Raw genomic sequence first — 17,198 nt, forward strand, 5'->3', positions numbered from 1 at the left:
TTGGACTGATGAAGCAATTTGTTAAGGCCTTGGACAAATATGGTGATTGCTTCAAATACATTTGTAGATCGTTCCTTGGACTGACTATGGAAAAACTAAAAGCAGGAATCTTTGATGGGCCTAAGATTCATAAACTCATCAATGATTTGAATTTCACTAAATTTATGAATGATGTTGAAGCTTCTGCCTGGTGCAGTTATGTCTCAGTTGTCAAGAACTTCTTGGGTAACCACAAAGCAGACAATTATGAAGAATTGGTGCAAAACATGCTCACTAACTTTAAACATTTGGGTACTAATATGAGCATAAAGGTACACTCTTTCCATAGCCACTTAGACAGATTTCTGGATAATCTTGGTGATTTTAGTGAGGAACGAGGGGAGAGGTTCCATCAGGATATAAAGGTGATGGAGGAAAGGTATCAAGGCAGATGGGACAGACACATGATGGCAGACTACTGCTGGAGCCTCCAACGTGATTGTCCTGATGCCCCACTTAAAAGAAAATCGTACACAGCGTTTCTCTATGCATTAATTGTGATTATCTGAATCAGCTTACTTTGTTTTAATGTTATTGTACTGAATACAATGCCATTAGGTATCTCATGTGTTTACTTTTGTATGATTTGAGACACTTTCCATGTCATTTGTGGGTAGGCTATGCCTGACCATTAAATTTTTTGAATTTGTTATGTTTTTCAATGGGGGCATCCATTATCTCAAAAATTAGAGCCAATCTAGCAAAAGCGATGCCATATTTGGAATCAGCGACACAATAAAATTAGTGTTGACCAGTGTAATCCTTGACAAGTTCAATGTCCTCAATGTCAACTGTAAAGTTACATAAATCTTCTGTTGTCATTACTTTAGTCTTCTTGATGTTCAGCTGTAGTTCTGCTTTTGTGCTTCCTCTTTAACTTTCATCAGCATTCGTTTCAAATCATTACTGGTTTCTGCTAGTAGTATGGTATCATCTGCATATCTTAAGTTATTGATGTTTCTCCCTCCAATTATCACACCCCCTTCAACTTGGTCTAATCCCGCTTTCCATATGATATGTTCTGTGTATAGATTAAACAAATAGCGTGATAAAATACACCCCTGTCTCACACCGTTTCTGATAGCAACCAATCGTTTTCTCCATATTCTGTCCTTACAGTAGCCTCTTGTGCAGAGTATAGGTTGCCCATCAGGAAAATCAGATGCTGTGGCACCCCAATTACTTATAAAGCATTCCATAGTTTTTCATAATCTACACAATCAAAGGCTTTGCTGTAATTTATAAAGCACTGGGTGATTTCCTTCTAAAATTCCTTTGTCCATTCCATTATCCAACGTATATTTGCAATACCATCTGTGGTACCTCTTCCCTTTCTAAAACCAGCTTGGATATCTGGCATTTCTCTCTCCATACAGGGCCAACTTATCCATTCGGCACAGTAGGCACAGGGTCTAGGGCCCATGATACTTTTAGGGGCCCACAAAAATGTTTTAATTTCTTTTAAAATCAGAAGAAAAAAATGAAACTTTTAGGACCCACGAAAATCTATCAAATTTTGCCTAAAACAGAAAAAAATAAAATGTTGAAGTATTTAAAGTTATATAAAAATAATTTTTTAATATTGACATTATTATGGTGTGAGGGGCCCACAAAGGCAAAAGAGCCTAGGGCCCACAAAAGTCATAATGCGGCCCTGGCTCCATATATGGTAAGAGCCTTTGTTGTAGACTCTTGAGCATTACTTTACTTGCATGGGATATTAAGGCAATCGTTCGATAATTACTGCATTCCCTGGGATCTCCTTTCCTTGGAATTGGGATGTATAGGGAACGCTTCCAGTCTGTGGGCCATTGTTTAGTTTTTCATATTTCTTTTTTTTTTAATAATTTTTATTATTCAAATTTTCATAATACAAACACAACAAAATCAAACAACAAAAACAATACAAAAAAAAACTTGACTTCCGATTTGTCACAGATCAGCTATAAGTATATAATATATATCAAATCTGTCCCCTAAAACATACGAAATTCACTTTTTTCCAAAGTCTATCTTAATTAATCGTCAAATCCCATTATCATCATTTCATTTTTTTCTTTCAACAAAAAGTCCAAAAGAGGCTTCCATTCCTTAAGAAATGTATCTGTCGTTTTTTCTCTGAGAAGGCATGTCAATTTATCCATCTCTACTAAGTCCATTAATTTCAATAGCCATTCTTCCGTTGTTGGTGTTGATTCCATTTTCCACTTTTGTGCATATAATAATCTTGCTGCTGTAATCATATATAATATTATTCTTCCATATTTCTTTTCCTTTTGTTTATCCATAAAACCCAATAAAAAAAATTCTGGCTTTGACTGAATATTTATCTTTAAGATTTTTTGCATCATCCTACCTATCTGTGCCCAAAATAATTTTGCCTGTTTACACGACCACCACATATGATAAAAAGATCCTTCTTGTTGTTTGCATTTCCAACATACATTAGAAACATTACTATACATTTTTGACAACTTTTCTGGAGTCATGTACCAACGATACATCATTTTATAAAAATTTTCTTTAAGATTATAGCATATTTCTTGACAGATTTTAGTCAAAATTTGGACTGATTCAGTCTCAGTAGCTTGTAGCAACTCTATTGGTATGCCGTCTATTCCTGGTGATTTGTTTCTTCCAAATATTTTAAGAGCAGCTTTCACCTCACATTCCAACATTTCTATACACAGTTTCTGTAGGAAAACATGCATGCATGGGTCACATGACATGGTTGCTCAAAATACTAACTTTGGAAAAGGTCCTAGCAGGACATGGTGTCAGGGCAGTGGATTCAGCTGCCATGCTCGTGTTTTGTTGTTGCTATGTGCCTTCAAGTCGACCACGACTTATGGCGACCCTGTGAATCAGCGACTTCCAGAAGCATCTGTCATGAACCACCCTGTTCAGATCTTGTACGTTCAGGTCTGTGGCTTCCTGTATGGAATCAATCCATCGCCTGTTTGGCCTTCCTCTTTTTCTACTCCCTTCTGTTTTTCCCAGCATTATTCTCTTTTCTAGTGAATCATGTCTTCTCATTATGTGTCCAAAGTATGATAACCTCCGTTTCATCATTTTCGCTTCTAGTGATAGTTCTGGTTTAATTTGTTCTAACACCCAATTATTTGTCTTTTTTGCAGTCCATGGTATCCGTAAAGCTATCCTGCAACACCACATTTCAAATGAGTTGATTTTTCTCTTATCAGCTTTTTTCACTGTCCAACTTTCACATCCATACATAGAGATCGGGAATACCATGGTCTGAATGATCCTGACTTTGATGTTCAATGATACATCTTTGCATTTGAGGACCTTTTCTAGTTCTCTTATAGCTGTCCTCCCCAGTCCTACCCTTCTTCTGTTTCTTGACTATGGTCTCCATTTTGGTTAATGACTGTGCCGAGATATTGATCATCCTTGACAAGTTCAATGTCCTCATTGTCAGCTATAAAGGTACAGAAATCTTCTGTTGTCATTACTTTAGTCTTTTTGACATTCTGCTGTAGTCCTGCTTTTGCGCTTTCCTTTTTTACTTTCATCAGCATTCGTTTCAAATCATTACTGGTTTCTGCTGGTAGTATGATATCGTCTGCATATCTTAAATTATTGATATTTCTCCCTCCAATTTTCACACCTCCTTCATCTTGGTCCAATCCTGCCTTCCGTATGATATGTTCTGCATACAGATTAAGCAAATAGGGTGATAAAATACACCCCTGTCACACACCCTTTCCGATGGGGAACCAATCGGTTTCTCCATTTCTGTCCTTACAGTAGCCTCTTGTGAAGAGTATAGGTTGCGCATCAGGACAATCAGATGCTGTGGCACCCCCATTTCTTTTAAAGCATTCCATAGTTTTTCATGATCTACACAGTCAAAGGCTTTGCTGTAATCTATAAAGCACAGGGTGATTTCCTTCTGAAATGCCTTGCTCCGTTCCATTATCCAGCGTTTGTTTGCAATATGATCTCTGGTGCCTCTTCCCTTTCTATATCCAACTTGGACATCTGGCATTTCTCATTCCATATATGGTAACAACCTTTGATGTAGAATCTTGAGCATTACTTTACTTGCATGGGATATTAAGGTGATAGTTCGATAATTATTGCATTCCCTGGGATCCCCTTTCTTTGGAATTGGGATATATATTGAACAGGGGAACACACTGACTGACGGAGATGAAATAAAAGGAAGATGGAAGCAATACACTGAAGAACTCTATAAAAGAGATGACAGGATGACATATTCATTCACGGAGGAACCATATGATGAAGAACCAGAAATTTTAGAATGTGGGGTGAAAGCTGCTCTTAAAATACTTGGAAGAAACAAATCACCAGGAATAGACGGCATACCAATAGAGTTGCTAAAAGCTACTGAGACCGAATCAGTCCAAATTTGACTAAAATCTGTCAAGAAATATGGAAAGCTAAACAATGGCCCACAGACTGGAAGCGTTCCATATACATCCCAATTCCAAAGAAAGGGGATCCCAGGGAAATCTGTACTTGTCCTTTGTTCTTCCCCAGTAGCTCGGTGAGTGCCTTCTGACCTGGGGGGTCTCATCTTCCAGCACTATCTTGTGTTGCATTTTTTGATAGTTTGTTCATAGGGTTTTTGTGGTAACAGGTATTCAGAGGTTGTTTACCATTGCCTTCCTCTGAGTTTGGATGCATCTTAGTCTGGTGTTTCAGCTTTGACCATTCTGCCTTGGGTGCCCCTGCTAGGAGTCTAGCCTCTTGGTCTAGACTCCTGATGGCATTGCTCTCAGCTTCTTCAACACTCTCAAACCCCCTCAGCATGTTAAGGTGTGCATTCTAAAGGGGGGGGAGAAGAATTACTCATAACAAAAAGGGTGTCATGGAGTCTGCCACTCCAGCCCTCTAGGAGAGATTTACAATAGATCCAGCTCTGTGGATTCCCATTCTAACCTACCTCTTTTATTCTGAAGGTTCAAAAGATGGCCTTGGCCTGTCTGAGGATGCAGGAAGGTGAGAGGGGCTGGTGAGCTGGGAGCCCTTGGACCCCTCTATAATGGATAATTACCGGCCAGTATCCAATATTCCATTTTTGGGTAAGGTAATAGAGCATGTGGTGGGCTCCCAGCTCCAGGGATTCTTGGATGAAACAGATCATCTGGATCCATTTCAGTCTGGTTTCAGGCCTGGTTATGGGACAGAGACGTCTTTGGTCACCTTGGTGGACAACCTATGCAGAGAACTGGACAGGGGGAGTGTGTTCCTGTTGGTTCTGCTGGACCTCTCAGGGGCTTTTGATACCATCGAACATGGTATTCTTCTGGGCCACCTTGCTGGGATGGGACTTGGGAGCACTGTTTTGCAGTGGCTCCATTCCTTCCTGTAGGGACGAACCCAGAAAGTGGTGCTGGGGGATTCCTGTTCGACTCCTTGGCCGTTGGCCTGTGGGGTCCCTCAGGGCTCAGTTTTGTCCCCTATGCTATTTAACATCTACATGAAACCGCTGGCAGAGGTTGTCCGGGGGTTTGGTGTTCAGTGCCATCAGTATGCTGATGACACCCAACTCTATTTCTCCTTTCCACCTAATTCCAAGGAAGCTGTCTCGGTTTTAAACCAGTGTCTGGCATCAGTGGTGGACTGGATGAGGGTGAACAAATTGAAGCTTAATCCAGACAAGACAGAGGTGCTCCTGATCAGTCGTAAGGTGAATCAGGGAATAGGGATTCAGCCTGCGCTGGATGGGGTTACACTCCCCCTGAAGACACAGGTTCACAGTTTGGGTGTGGTCCTGCACTCAGCATTAAATTTGGATTCCCAGGTTTCTGCGGTGGCCAGGAGTGCTTTTGCACAGTTAAGATTAGTGCGCCAACTGCACCCGTTCCTTCAGCCGTCTGATCTGGCCACGGTGACACATGCCTTAGTTACATCCCATTTAGATTACTGTAATGCGCTCTATGTGGGGCTGCCTCTGAAGACTGTTCGGAAACTTCAGTTGGTACAATGTGCTGCAGCCAGAATGTTAACTGGGGCTGGTTACAGGGACCATACTACCCCCCTGATAAAAAAAGCTCCACTGGTCGCCAGAGCCTGCCCGGGCCCTGAGATCCTCAGGAGAGGCCCTTCTCTTAATACCCACATCTTCTCAAGTATGACTAGTGGGGACGCGTGAGAGGGCCTTCTCGGTGGCTGCCCCTACGCTTTGGAATTCCCTTCCTAGGGAGGTAAGATTGACCCCCTCCTTGCAGTCCTTCTGCCGACAAGTAAAGACCTTCCTATTCCAACAAGCCTTTGGCATTGAAGGCTAAGGATAGGGCGTGAAGGGTGCTGCATTGCTCATGTCTATTGTATTATTTTTAAGCTAGTTTGAACTCTTTTAGCTATGTGTGTGTATGGTTTTAATATTGGAAATGGTTTAATCTTATTTTAATGTAGATTTTGTATGTTCTTAAATATATGTATTTTTATCTGGAAGCCGCCATGAGTTCCAGTTTTGGAAAAATGGAGGGGGATAAATAAAGACAGTAATAATAATTATACAGCCCAAGAGTGGCTGTATACTGTAGCCAGTGGGGATTTTTCACATTCCGCAATGTTAAATGGAAAATAGCTCCCCGTGCCATTCTGATGCTTCCCATAAGCTCATTTCAAAACAAAACCTTACAAGACGTATAGTCCTGAACTCAGAGAGGCTTGCTTAACAACCCTGTCAATTTTCAGGGCGATACACAAAACAGTCAGAGAGAATCGAGAGTTCAAAGTCTAAAAAGAGAGGAAAAAAACCCAGAGCCCTTTTGGACTTTTTTCTGCCAGAGTTCTCATAATCGGTTGAGAGTCATTAAAAATCAGCCATGTTCACAGAGTACCTGTAATCCTAATACTGGCCTTGCCCCACACTCTGACCTTCATCTACTGCAGTTTAAAAGTTGAAAAATCCCTGGTTGATTTTTAATTAATTTAAGAAATTTTGGCTGGAAGCCTATGATAACACGGGGCATGCTCAGTAAGGACCAACTGTCAGTGTTCTAAAAGCCTCACAGCTGCTGGGCTTGGCTAATAAGAGGGCCTCACCCACACCAGACTTGATTTCAGGAGACAGTCCTGGCTTCCCTCAGAGAATCCTGGGAAGTGTAGTTTGTGAAGGGTGCTGAGAGGAGACTCCTATTCCCCTGAGAGAATGGTTTAACAGTCAGCCGCTCTGATTGAAGGTCTGTGAGGGGAACAGGGCGTCTCCCAGCAACTCTCAGCACCCTTCACTAACTACACTTCCCAGGATTCTTTGGGAGAAGCCATGATTGGCTTTGAGCCATGGCTTTGAGAGAAGCCATGATAAATTCTTTTAAATTGTTTTTAAAAGATGTGTTTTTAAATTTGTGTATTTGTTTTTAATGTTTTTAGTTATTGTAAACCGCCCAGAGAGCTTCGGCTATGGGGCGGTATATAAATAGACTAAATAAATAGATAAATAACTAATGATTGTCCAAAGTGTAATAGAGGCCTGGTGTGGATGTGGCCAGGGACAGCTTTGTTTTAAATTTGGGTGGGAGGTAGGGTTGCCAGGTTCAGGGCCTGAGACTGATCCTGTATCTTTAGGAGAAGAGAAAGTCAGCCAAGTGCTGGTGTTCTTGCAACATTGTAATGGGAAAAACCATAAGGTAGAATTGTCCCTTCCCCCTGCCCAACTGTGAAAGATACAGAAGACGTCTTGGTTGGCAGGCCCAGCCTGGTCAGTTTTACCTATCCTAATCATGATTGCATAGGAGTATATCCGATTCAACTCAATAATCATACAAATGATCAGACCTACCTTTTCCCTCCTTCCCCTTTCCTCTCCCTTTCTCCTCCGCTCTTCCTTCTTCCGCCTCCTCTGCCCACTCCATCCCTCCCCCCTGGTCAGTTTTACCTATCCTAAGCATGATTGCATGGGAGTAAATCCCACTGAACTCAATGAACATGCAAATGACCACATCTGTCCTTCTCCCCTCCCCCTCCTGCCTGCTCCCTTCCCAGTCCTCCCCTCTGCCTTTCCACCCCTCCCTCCTCCCGCTCCTCCCTTCCCCATCCCCTGTGGTCAGTTTCATCTATCCTAAGCATGATTGCCTGGTGTATGTGTGTAAATCCCACTTAACTCAATAAGCATGCAAATGATTAATCCATTCTCAGCAAACTTGCGCAGGATCCCATTTCTTACCTCCCCGATTAAAAAGCAGGGAAATTCACTAATAGGCAAAAAACCTTGCGGTTTAAGAATGTACCTATAGCCCACTGCTATTTCTACCAAACTTTAAAAAGCAGGGAAATTGGGCAGCTCTAGTGAATGCACCAGGGGAGCAGGAGACCTGAACTCCTCTCTGAGATATTGGACTGCCCTACAAATTGGTCCAAATGCAAGCACAATTTGGGTTGGTCTTTCACAGTCCAATCCACTTGCTGTGCAGCTTGGAAGAATTTGGTAACATGTGCCTCTGAGTGTACCTCTTTCTTGGGTCCTATGGGGCTCTTTGAAACAAATACTGCAAACACAATTACAAATGTTTTTTATACATATATTAAGTAATAATTGAAAAGGAACATAACACAATATATGCCAACAGAATGTATCATATGTCTTCATAACATAATAATCCCCAAAGTCCTATGCATCCAGCAAGGCATCAATGAAGTTGCTTGCAGAAGGTCCAGGAGAGAAAGTTCAGAAGTTTCCCATGCAAAATCTTAAAGTCCTAATTCAAGGTGACAAGGGCCTAATCCTTACTCCCTGGCAATAAGAGCTCCTTTTCTCTTCAGCCCTCACGTTTACTGTTCTCAAACTCCCAAGTACGATCCTTCCTTAAGGTTTCTCCACCCACTGGACCAAACCAATAATCCATAGGGGTTACATGAGCATATGCTGAGTGGTGGCAACACCTGCAACCAGCCCAAATAATAGAAAGAAGACATGTGCTGTGCTGATCTTGTTTTAGCCGGGAGGAAGCAACATTCTTAAGACAGTTGATGTAGTTCAGATGGTCACTTTAAATATGTCTGATTTACTTTGCAATTTTAGCGAAGTTTTCTATAGGAAATCATTTTCTTTTGCTTTTGTTTCTATGAATATGTGAAGTACAGCAACCCTTTGCAAAAATTATACTAAAAAAACTCCAAACATAATTGTGGAATAATGGCACTGACTTCTGCAAAATAGTTTCCAGTGGACCTCAGAAGTGTCCCAATTTGCACAAGATAAAACAGTGGGAGGTGAAATATATTCTAGCAAAATTCTAGTTGTGCTCTGTTTTTAATTGATCGTGAACACCTTGCCTTAAATAAAGTGGTTTAAACATAGCAGGCTGAAGACATGCATCCTCCTTTTTCCAACAGCAAGAGTCATTGCTAAAGTAGCAACATATTGTAATCAGTCTGATTTTACATCAAACTGCAGTTTCAGATTCAACTGTTAATGCACCCAAAATAGAAATAGACCATAACCTCCAATATAAAGCACAAAAGGCTGTCTTCACCATCACATGACAATAAAAAGGGTTTGAAATTAATAAAAATACATTTGACACAGATTTCTAGGATGAATAAGGAGGGGGAAATTTTCTAGTTTAGATTCTCTGTAGAAACATTAGTAACACAGGAAAGAAGCAAAGTAAGAAGAACACCAACAAACATACAAAAATATAATTCTCCATCTTTGGAGATGGCAGGTGTTACCATATGCTCAGAGGCACATGTTACCAAATTCTTCCAAGCTACACAGCAAGCTACACAGCAAGGAAGAGGAACATTGCGCTGCCAGGGAGGGAGAGCCCCTCGTCGTCTGCTGCTGCTGTGCTGCCTCCCCTGGCGGTCACCACCACCACCACCCTTCCTGCTGGACTGCTGCTACTAACAGCTGCCACGCCCTGCAGGACCAGGTCCCAGCTTATTTCATCGTTGCCGCTGCACTGCGCGAGGAGAGTCTTCGGCGTGGGATATTGTTGCCGGATGTATGCTGTATGGTGTGAATGAGATTGGTGTGTGTATGTATGTGAGTCGTTGCTTGTTTTAACTACACTTTAATTGTATTTTATTGTATTTTAATGCTACTTAATTATTTGTTCTGTTGAGTTTGCTATTTATTTCTATGCTTTTGTATTTTATGTTGCTGTTTTACTCTTATGTACACCGCCCAGAGAGCCTTTTGGCTTTGAGCGGTATAGAAATAAAATAAAATAAATAAAAAATAAACCCAAATTGTGTTTGCATTTTGACAACTTTATAGGGCAGTACAATATCTCAGAGAGGAGTTCAGGTCTCCTGCTCCCCTGGTGCATTCACTAGAGCTGCCCAATTTCCCTGCTTTTTAAAGTTTGATAGAAATATCTGTGGGCTATAGGTACGTTCTTAAACCACAAGGTTTTTTGCCTATTAGTGAATAATAATGACGATGACGATGAGCATATTTTATCAGTCATTGAGTAAGATGATCTAGATGTGTCTGCACTGAAGTATGGGAACTTGGGCCTGTTCCAGTGTTATTCTCTTCTCTCTAGGAGTACCTACTGAGGAATAACTGTGAAAAAATTTAAGTAGAATGTAAAATCCACATAGATTTGGGCAGGGAAGAATAAGTCCTTGCTTCCAGAGCATGGCTTTTCAAAATCCATATGGGTTTTGAATTGACATAACATTTTTACCCTCAGATTTCTCTGGAGAAATGTTGCTTTAGAATCAGTCCCTACTGACAGGTTGTAGAATAGGTACCTACTGAAATAATTAGAGCTTGTTATAAACCACTCTGTTCAGATCTTATAAGTTCAGTTCTGTGGCTTCCTTTATGGAATCAATCCATATCTTATTTGGCCTTTCTCTTTTTCTACTCTCTTCTGTTTTTCCCAGTATTATTATATTTTCTAGTGAATCATATCTTCTCATTATGTGTCCAAAGTATAATGATCTCAGTTTCATCATTTTAGCTTCTAATGATAATTTAATTATCTAATCTGGTTTAATTTGTTCTTTATCTTTTTTGCAGTCCATGGTATCCGCAAAGCTCTCCTCCAACACCACATTTAAAATGAGTTTATATAATTTAAATATACAGAATATGCAGGTATATTACTTACAAGGGACATCTCAGCTAGGAATAAAGGGAAAGGTGTCCCCGCACTTCTAGTGCGAGTCGTTTCCAACTCTTAGGGTGACTTTTGCGATGTTTACTAGGCAGACCGTATATATGGGGTGGGATTTCCAGTCCCTTCCCCGGCCTTTCTTTAACCCCCAGCATATGCATTGCTGCCGCTTACCACTCTGCGCCACGGAGGTTGCCTCTTCCTTTGTCAGTGTGGAGATGCAGTACTTTCCAAAGTAGGCACCGGTTACAGAATAGACTACTTACTAAAGGGCAATGGTTCCCAAACGGTGGTCCATGGGCCACTGGCAGCCCATGAGCGTCATTCAGGTGGTCTGCGACATGCCAGTATTAAATATTCATACTGATTTTTAATTGTGTTTTTGTTGCTTCTTTTCTTTCTTATATTGTATTTTATGGTATTACAATTTGAATTCTATGGAATGCCCGCTGTAAATACAATATAGGAAACAAAAGAAGCCATCAAAACACAATCGAAAACCATACAGCACCTTCAATTGCTGCAATAGGCAGAAACATCCTTCAGTGGTCTGCCAGAACAATTGGCAGTATTCAAGTAGTCTGTGGGGGGAAAGGTTTGGGATCCACTGCTTTGAGATAATAAATGAGATTGCAATTATGGCTGCAATCCTAACCCCTGCCTGGCATTGGTGGGGCTTGATGGTGTAGCTACCACTACCTCCGCAGGTTGCACTGATCAGGACGTGAGGAAGGAGGTGGCCCAGACCCTCCACCTGAAAGGCCCTGTTTTGAGACTTTCCACTTGGAGATATCAGAGTGAAAATGTCTTCCTCCATTTGGGCGGGTGCATTGGGGAGCTCCACTCCAAATCCATCCAGAACTCCTCTAGCATTCTGGTTTGGAGGTTTGGATTGCTCTGTATATTATTGGCACTGAATAACTAGAACTCTTGAAATCACACTTAAATCTGTTGCCATGCGATGGTTATCAAAGGCCAGTGGTTCTTGTTAGTAATCCCTGAAGGAAGGCAAGCTAAGACGTGGAAGTCATTGACAAATTTGCAGAAGTTATGGCTCGAAAACGGAAACTGTAATGTTATTCATTACTGCAACAGACCAATATGTAGGTATAAGTTTTTTCCCTATTTTCAAAAAATACATTAATGTAATTAAAAAGTATTAATCCATTACTTTTTTCCTTTTTTGTACTGTAATATTTTTTTATTTTTTTATACTGGCATGACTATATATATGAGGTTCAATAAAAGAAAATTTTCACTGTCTGCATTTCTTTTCTGGCCATTATTATTATTTGTTTCATTTCATGATTACTACTGAAGATAATTTTGTCATATAGGGGAGGAGGTGTTAAAATGATCTGCTCTGGGTGTCAAATATGCCACTGGGGGGGAGCAGGCCCGGAGCCTGCCTAAAGGTTCAGGGAGGCACCAAAAATGGGGGGGGGGGATTTTTCTGTAATAAATTTAGGGGGTGCCCCTAGCCCCCCCCACTATGGGTCAGGGGAGGCTGATGGGGGGAGTCAGGCTTGGGTTCCTTGGAGTGGGGAGGGCTGAATACCGCTTACCATGAACACCCTATTCATAGCATAGCCATAAGTTGGGATTGACTTGACGGCAGTCCATTTTCATTTTCATTTTTATACCCATTCTCTCCCCCCTCCAGTTCACTCAGACTGGCCCAAATGTTCTCGCTTGTCATATGTGATATGAGTCCAATCTGGAAACCTCCATTTGGTTCAGGACCTTGCACGGTTTACAAAGCAGGCTTCCTTCTTGAACGGTTTAACAGAAGATTAAAACCACTGAAAAGCATCCCCAAAATCTGAATTTTATTTTGCAGAAGGAAAGAGAGCCTTCACTTCAGACAGACATGATCTGGAGTTTGCTGTACTGGACAAATATAATATTGGGGCATGTAGATAGTGATGGATCAAGCACCTGAGGTCACTGCAGTGCAGCGCACAGAACTGGACAAGTCTCTCTCCAAAAACAGGAGATGGGGTGATGGGGGAGATGAAATGCCATGCTTTGTTGCAGATGTGGCTGTTGGCACAGCGTCTCCTTGTGCCCTGCAAATGTCCTCAATGCAAGAGAGGAAGCCCCCCCCCAAACTCTCCAGAATAAAACATACCAGTCTCTGAAAGGGCCAGGAGGAAGATTTGCAACCCTGGGTGTCAGATGGGGAGAGCCTGTGACTGGGGAATGTTGGCACCCCAAGTCCAAGCCACAGAATCTGCCCTGGACACTGTGCAGCCTCATCACCCCTGAGCAGAGGGTCTCGCTTGCATCGTCCTGCAGCTAAAAGGAGAGGGAATTAACCCCTCCTGGGTCAGGGTCCTCACAGGGGTGTGCATTCTGTACCTGATATTGCATAGACAATTTGTTCTTGTTATGTGCCTCCAAGTCGATGATGACTTAGGGCCACCCTATGAATCAGTGACCTGATTCCAAGAGCATCTGTCATGAACCACCCTGTTCAGATCTTGTAAGTTCAGGTCTGTGGCTTCCTTTATGGAATCAATCCATCTCTTGTTTGGCCTTCCTCTTCTTCTACTTCCTTCTGTTTTTCCAAGCATTATTATCTTTTCTAATGATTTCACTGTCCAACTTTCACATCCATACATAGAGATCGGAAATGCCATGGTCTGAATGATCCTGACTTTAGTGTTCAGTGATACATCTTTACATTTGAGGACCTTTTCTAGTTCTCTCACAGCTGCCCTCCCCAGTCCTAGCCTTCTTCTGATTTCTTGACTATTGTCTCCATTTTGGTTAATGATTGTGCCAAGATATAATCCTTGACAAGTTCAATATCCTCATTGTCAACTGTTAAGTTGCATAAATCTTCTGTTGTCATTACTTTAGTCTTTTTGACGTTCAGCTGTAGTCCTGCTTTTGTGCTTTCCTCTTTAACTTTCATAAGCATTCATTTCAAATCATTACTGGTTTCTGCTAGTAGTATGGTATCGTCTGCATATCTTAAATTATTGATATTTCTCCCTCCAATTTTCACACCTCCTGCATCTTGGTGCAATCCCGCTTTCCGTATGATATGTTCTGCGTATAGATTAAATAAATAGGGTTATAAAATACACTCCTGTCTCACACCTTTTCCGATTAGAAACCAATCGGTTTCTCCATATTCTGTCCTTACAGTAGCCTCTTGTGCAGAGTACAGGCTGCGCATCAGGACAATCAGGTGCTGTGGCACCCCCATTTCTTTTAAAGCATTCCATAGTTTTTCATGATCTACAGTCAAAGGCTTTGCTGTAATCTATATAGCACAGGGTGATTTTCTTCTGAAATTCCTTGGTCCGTTCCATTATCCAACATTTGTTTGCAGTATGATCTGTGGTACCTCTTCCCTTTCTAAATCCAGCTTGGACGTCTGGCATTTTTCCCTCCATATATGGCAAGAGCCTTTCTTGTAGAATCTTGAGCTTTACTTTACTTGCATGGGATATTAAGGCAATCGTTCGATAATTACTGCATTCCCTGGGATCCCCTTTCTTTGGAATTGGGATGTATAGGGAACGCTTCCAGTCTTTGGGCCATTGTTTAGTTTTCCATATTTCTTGACAGATTTTAGTCAAAATTTGGACAGATTCAGTCTCAGTAGCTTGTAGCAACTCTATTGTTACGCCATCTATTCCTGGTGATTTGTTTCTTCCAAGTATTTTAAGAGCAGCTTTCACCTGACATTCTAAAATTTCTGGTTCTTCATCATATGGTTCCTCCGTGAATGAATCTGTCATCCTGTCATCTCTTTTATAGAGTTCTTCAGTGTATTGCTTCCATCTTCCTTTTATTTCATCTCAGTCAGTCAGTGTGTTCCCCTGTTGATTATTCAACATCCCTACTCATGGTTTAAATTTCCCTTTCATTTCTCTAATCTTTTGGAATATGGCTGTTGTTCTTCCCTTTTTGTTGTCCTCTTCTATTTCTATACAGTAACTATTGTAATAGTTCTCTTTGTCCCTACGTATTAGTTGTTGTATAGTTGCATTTAGGGTTCTGTGTTTCTATCTCCTTTTGCTTTTGCTTTCCTTCTCTCTTTAACCATTTGAAGAGTTTCTTCAGTCATCCATTGGGGTCTTTCTCTCTTTTTAACTAGAGGTATCGTCTTTTTGCATTCTTCTCTGATAACGTCTCTGACTTCATTCCATAGTTCTTCTGGTTCTCTGTCAACTAAGTTTAAAGCCTCAAAGCTGTTCCTTATTTGATCTTTATATGCTTCTGGGATGTTATTTAAATTGTATTTTGGCATTATGATTGCTTTGTTGGTCTTCTTTAGCTTTACTCTGATTTTCGATACGACCAGTTCATGATCTGTATCGCAGTCTGCTCCTGGTCTTGTTTTTGCAGAAAGTATGGAACTTCTCCATCTTCTGCTACCAATTATATAATCAATTTGATTCCTATATTGACCATTTGGTGATGTCCACGTGTATAGTCGTCTTTTCGGTTGCTCAAAAAATGTGTTCGCAAGAAACAAATTATTAGCTACACTGAATCCAATAAGTCTTTCTCCTGCTTCGTTTCTGTCTCCTAGGCCCCATTTCCCCACAATTCCTAATTCTTCTCTCTTCCCTACTTTTGCATTCCAATCCCCCATGATTATCAGCACATCTTGTTTTGGTGTGTGATCAATATCTTCCTGTGCTTCTGCATATAATCTCTCCAATTCCTCTTCTTCTGTGTTTGCATAGACTTGGATGATGGTTATGTTGATAGGTTTCCCATTTAATCTCATTGCTATCACTTGCTCAGACCTTGCGTTGTAGCTCCTAATTGCTCTTGCTACATCACTTCTCACTATTAAAGCAACCCCATTTCTTCTTAATTTCTCATTTCCTGCATAAAATATTTTGTAGTTGCCTGATTGGAAATGTCCCATTCCCATCCATTTTAGTTTGCTCACACCAAGTATTGTAATGTTGATGCGTTCCATTTCTTGCTTGACAATTTCTAACTTTCCCTGGTTCATGCTTCTCACATTCCATGTTCCTATCGTGTGTGTCGTACAACTCTGGACTCTCCTTTCACATCTGTGCGCATCAGCCTCTGGACTACCTTTCGGCTTTGACCCAGCTGCGTCAGTAGTCACAGTGCTACTCGTACTTGTCCTTTGTTCTGTCCCAGTAGTTCGGTGAGTGCCTTCTGAATTGGGGGTCTCATCTTCCAGCACTATCTCGTGTTGCATTTTGGATACTCTGTTCCTAGGGTTTTTGTGGTACAAGATATTCAGAGGTGGTTTACCATTGCCTTCCTCTGAGTTTGGATGCATATTAGTCTGGTGTTTCAGCTTTGACCATTCTGCCATGGGTGCCCCTGCTAGGAGTCTAGCCTCTTGGTCAAGACTCCTGAGGGCTTTGCTCTCAGCTTCTTCAGCACACTCAAACCCCCTCACCACATTAAGGTGTGCATCCAAAGATGCAGATTTAATATTCGGTTTTAGAAACTGAAATATTTCTAGCCTTTAAAAATGTGACAGAGGAAGCTTCAAAGTGCAGAAGTGCCCACTAAAATCTGAGAAGTTGCGGGGGGGATTTCTCATGGATGGAAACAGTACAACATCCCTCAGAGGTCCTCATCCTGCCTATGGCAAGGAGAAACAGGTTTTTTTAAAAGTATGGCATATCTGAGCCCTTTGGCTGATGCTGGAATGCACTAGCGTGGAGTCCCCCAGTTCTGCTGATGCCACATCAGCCTCCGACTCTCTGTTGCTCTTTCGATGCCAGTGGGGTGCTTTGGGGAGGGCAGAGCAGGCCAGGTGAGCACATGGGCAAGCAAGTAGCAGGTCCTTCCAGCTGACTGAAGAAACAAAGTCTTGGGAGATGCATTTCAGGGCGCTGTGGAGAAACTGTCAGGAAAGGGCCACCTGTCTCCTCCTTGCTTATCTGGAAAGGAACGAGAGGGGATGGTTAGCTGTGTGCCATCTCCTCCTCTGAGTGCCCCTCTGCAGTCTTGTTCTAATGGAATCAGGTGTCTGGTGTAGCAGGTGGCACCCAGAGAATAAAATATGTCTCTTTTTTAAAAAAACAAACAATGTTTAAGATAAGTTTCTAGACCTTATGGTTGCAGAGA

The 17,198-nt window shown here is 41.5% G+C and overlaps 1 protein-coding gene across 2 annotated transcripts in view; it reads right to left on the minus strand.

Moving 5' to 3' along the window:
• Positions 1-12,927: 12,927 nt before the first annotated feature.
• The window catches only part of LOC133381949 (H-2 class II histocompatibility antigen, E-D alpha chain-like), a 411,219-nt gene continuing 406,948 nt past the window's right edge, over positions 12,928-17,198 (minus strand). For both annotated transcript variants that reach the window (XM_061621569.1, XM_061621568.1), the window contains exon 5: positions 12,928-17,011. In XM_061621569.1, the coding sequence (XP_061477553.1) occupies positions 17,008-17,011 (4 nt within the window). In that variant the 3' untranslated portion in view covers positions 12,928-17,007. The remainder of the gene's footprint in view (positions 17,012-17,198) is intronic.

The sequence above is a fragment of the Rhineura floridana genome, chromosome 3, assembly GCF_030035675.1.
Source record: "Rhineura floridana isolate rRhiFlo1 chromosome 3, rRhiFlo1.hap2, whole genome shotgun sequence".
Taxonomy (NCBI): domain Eukaryota; kingdom Metazoa; phylum Chordata; class Lepidosauria; order Squamata; family Rhineuridae; genus Rhineura; species Rhineura floridana.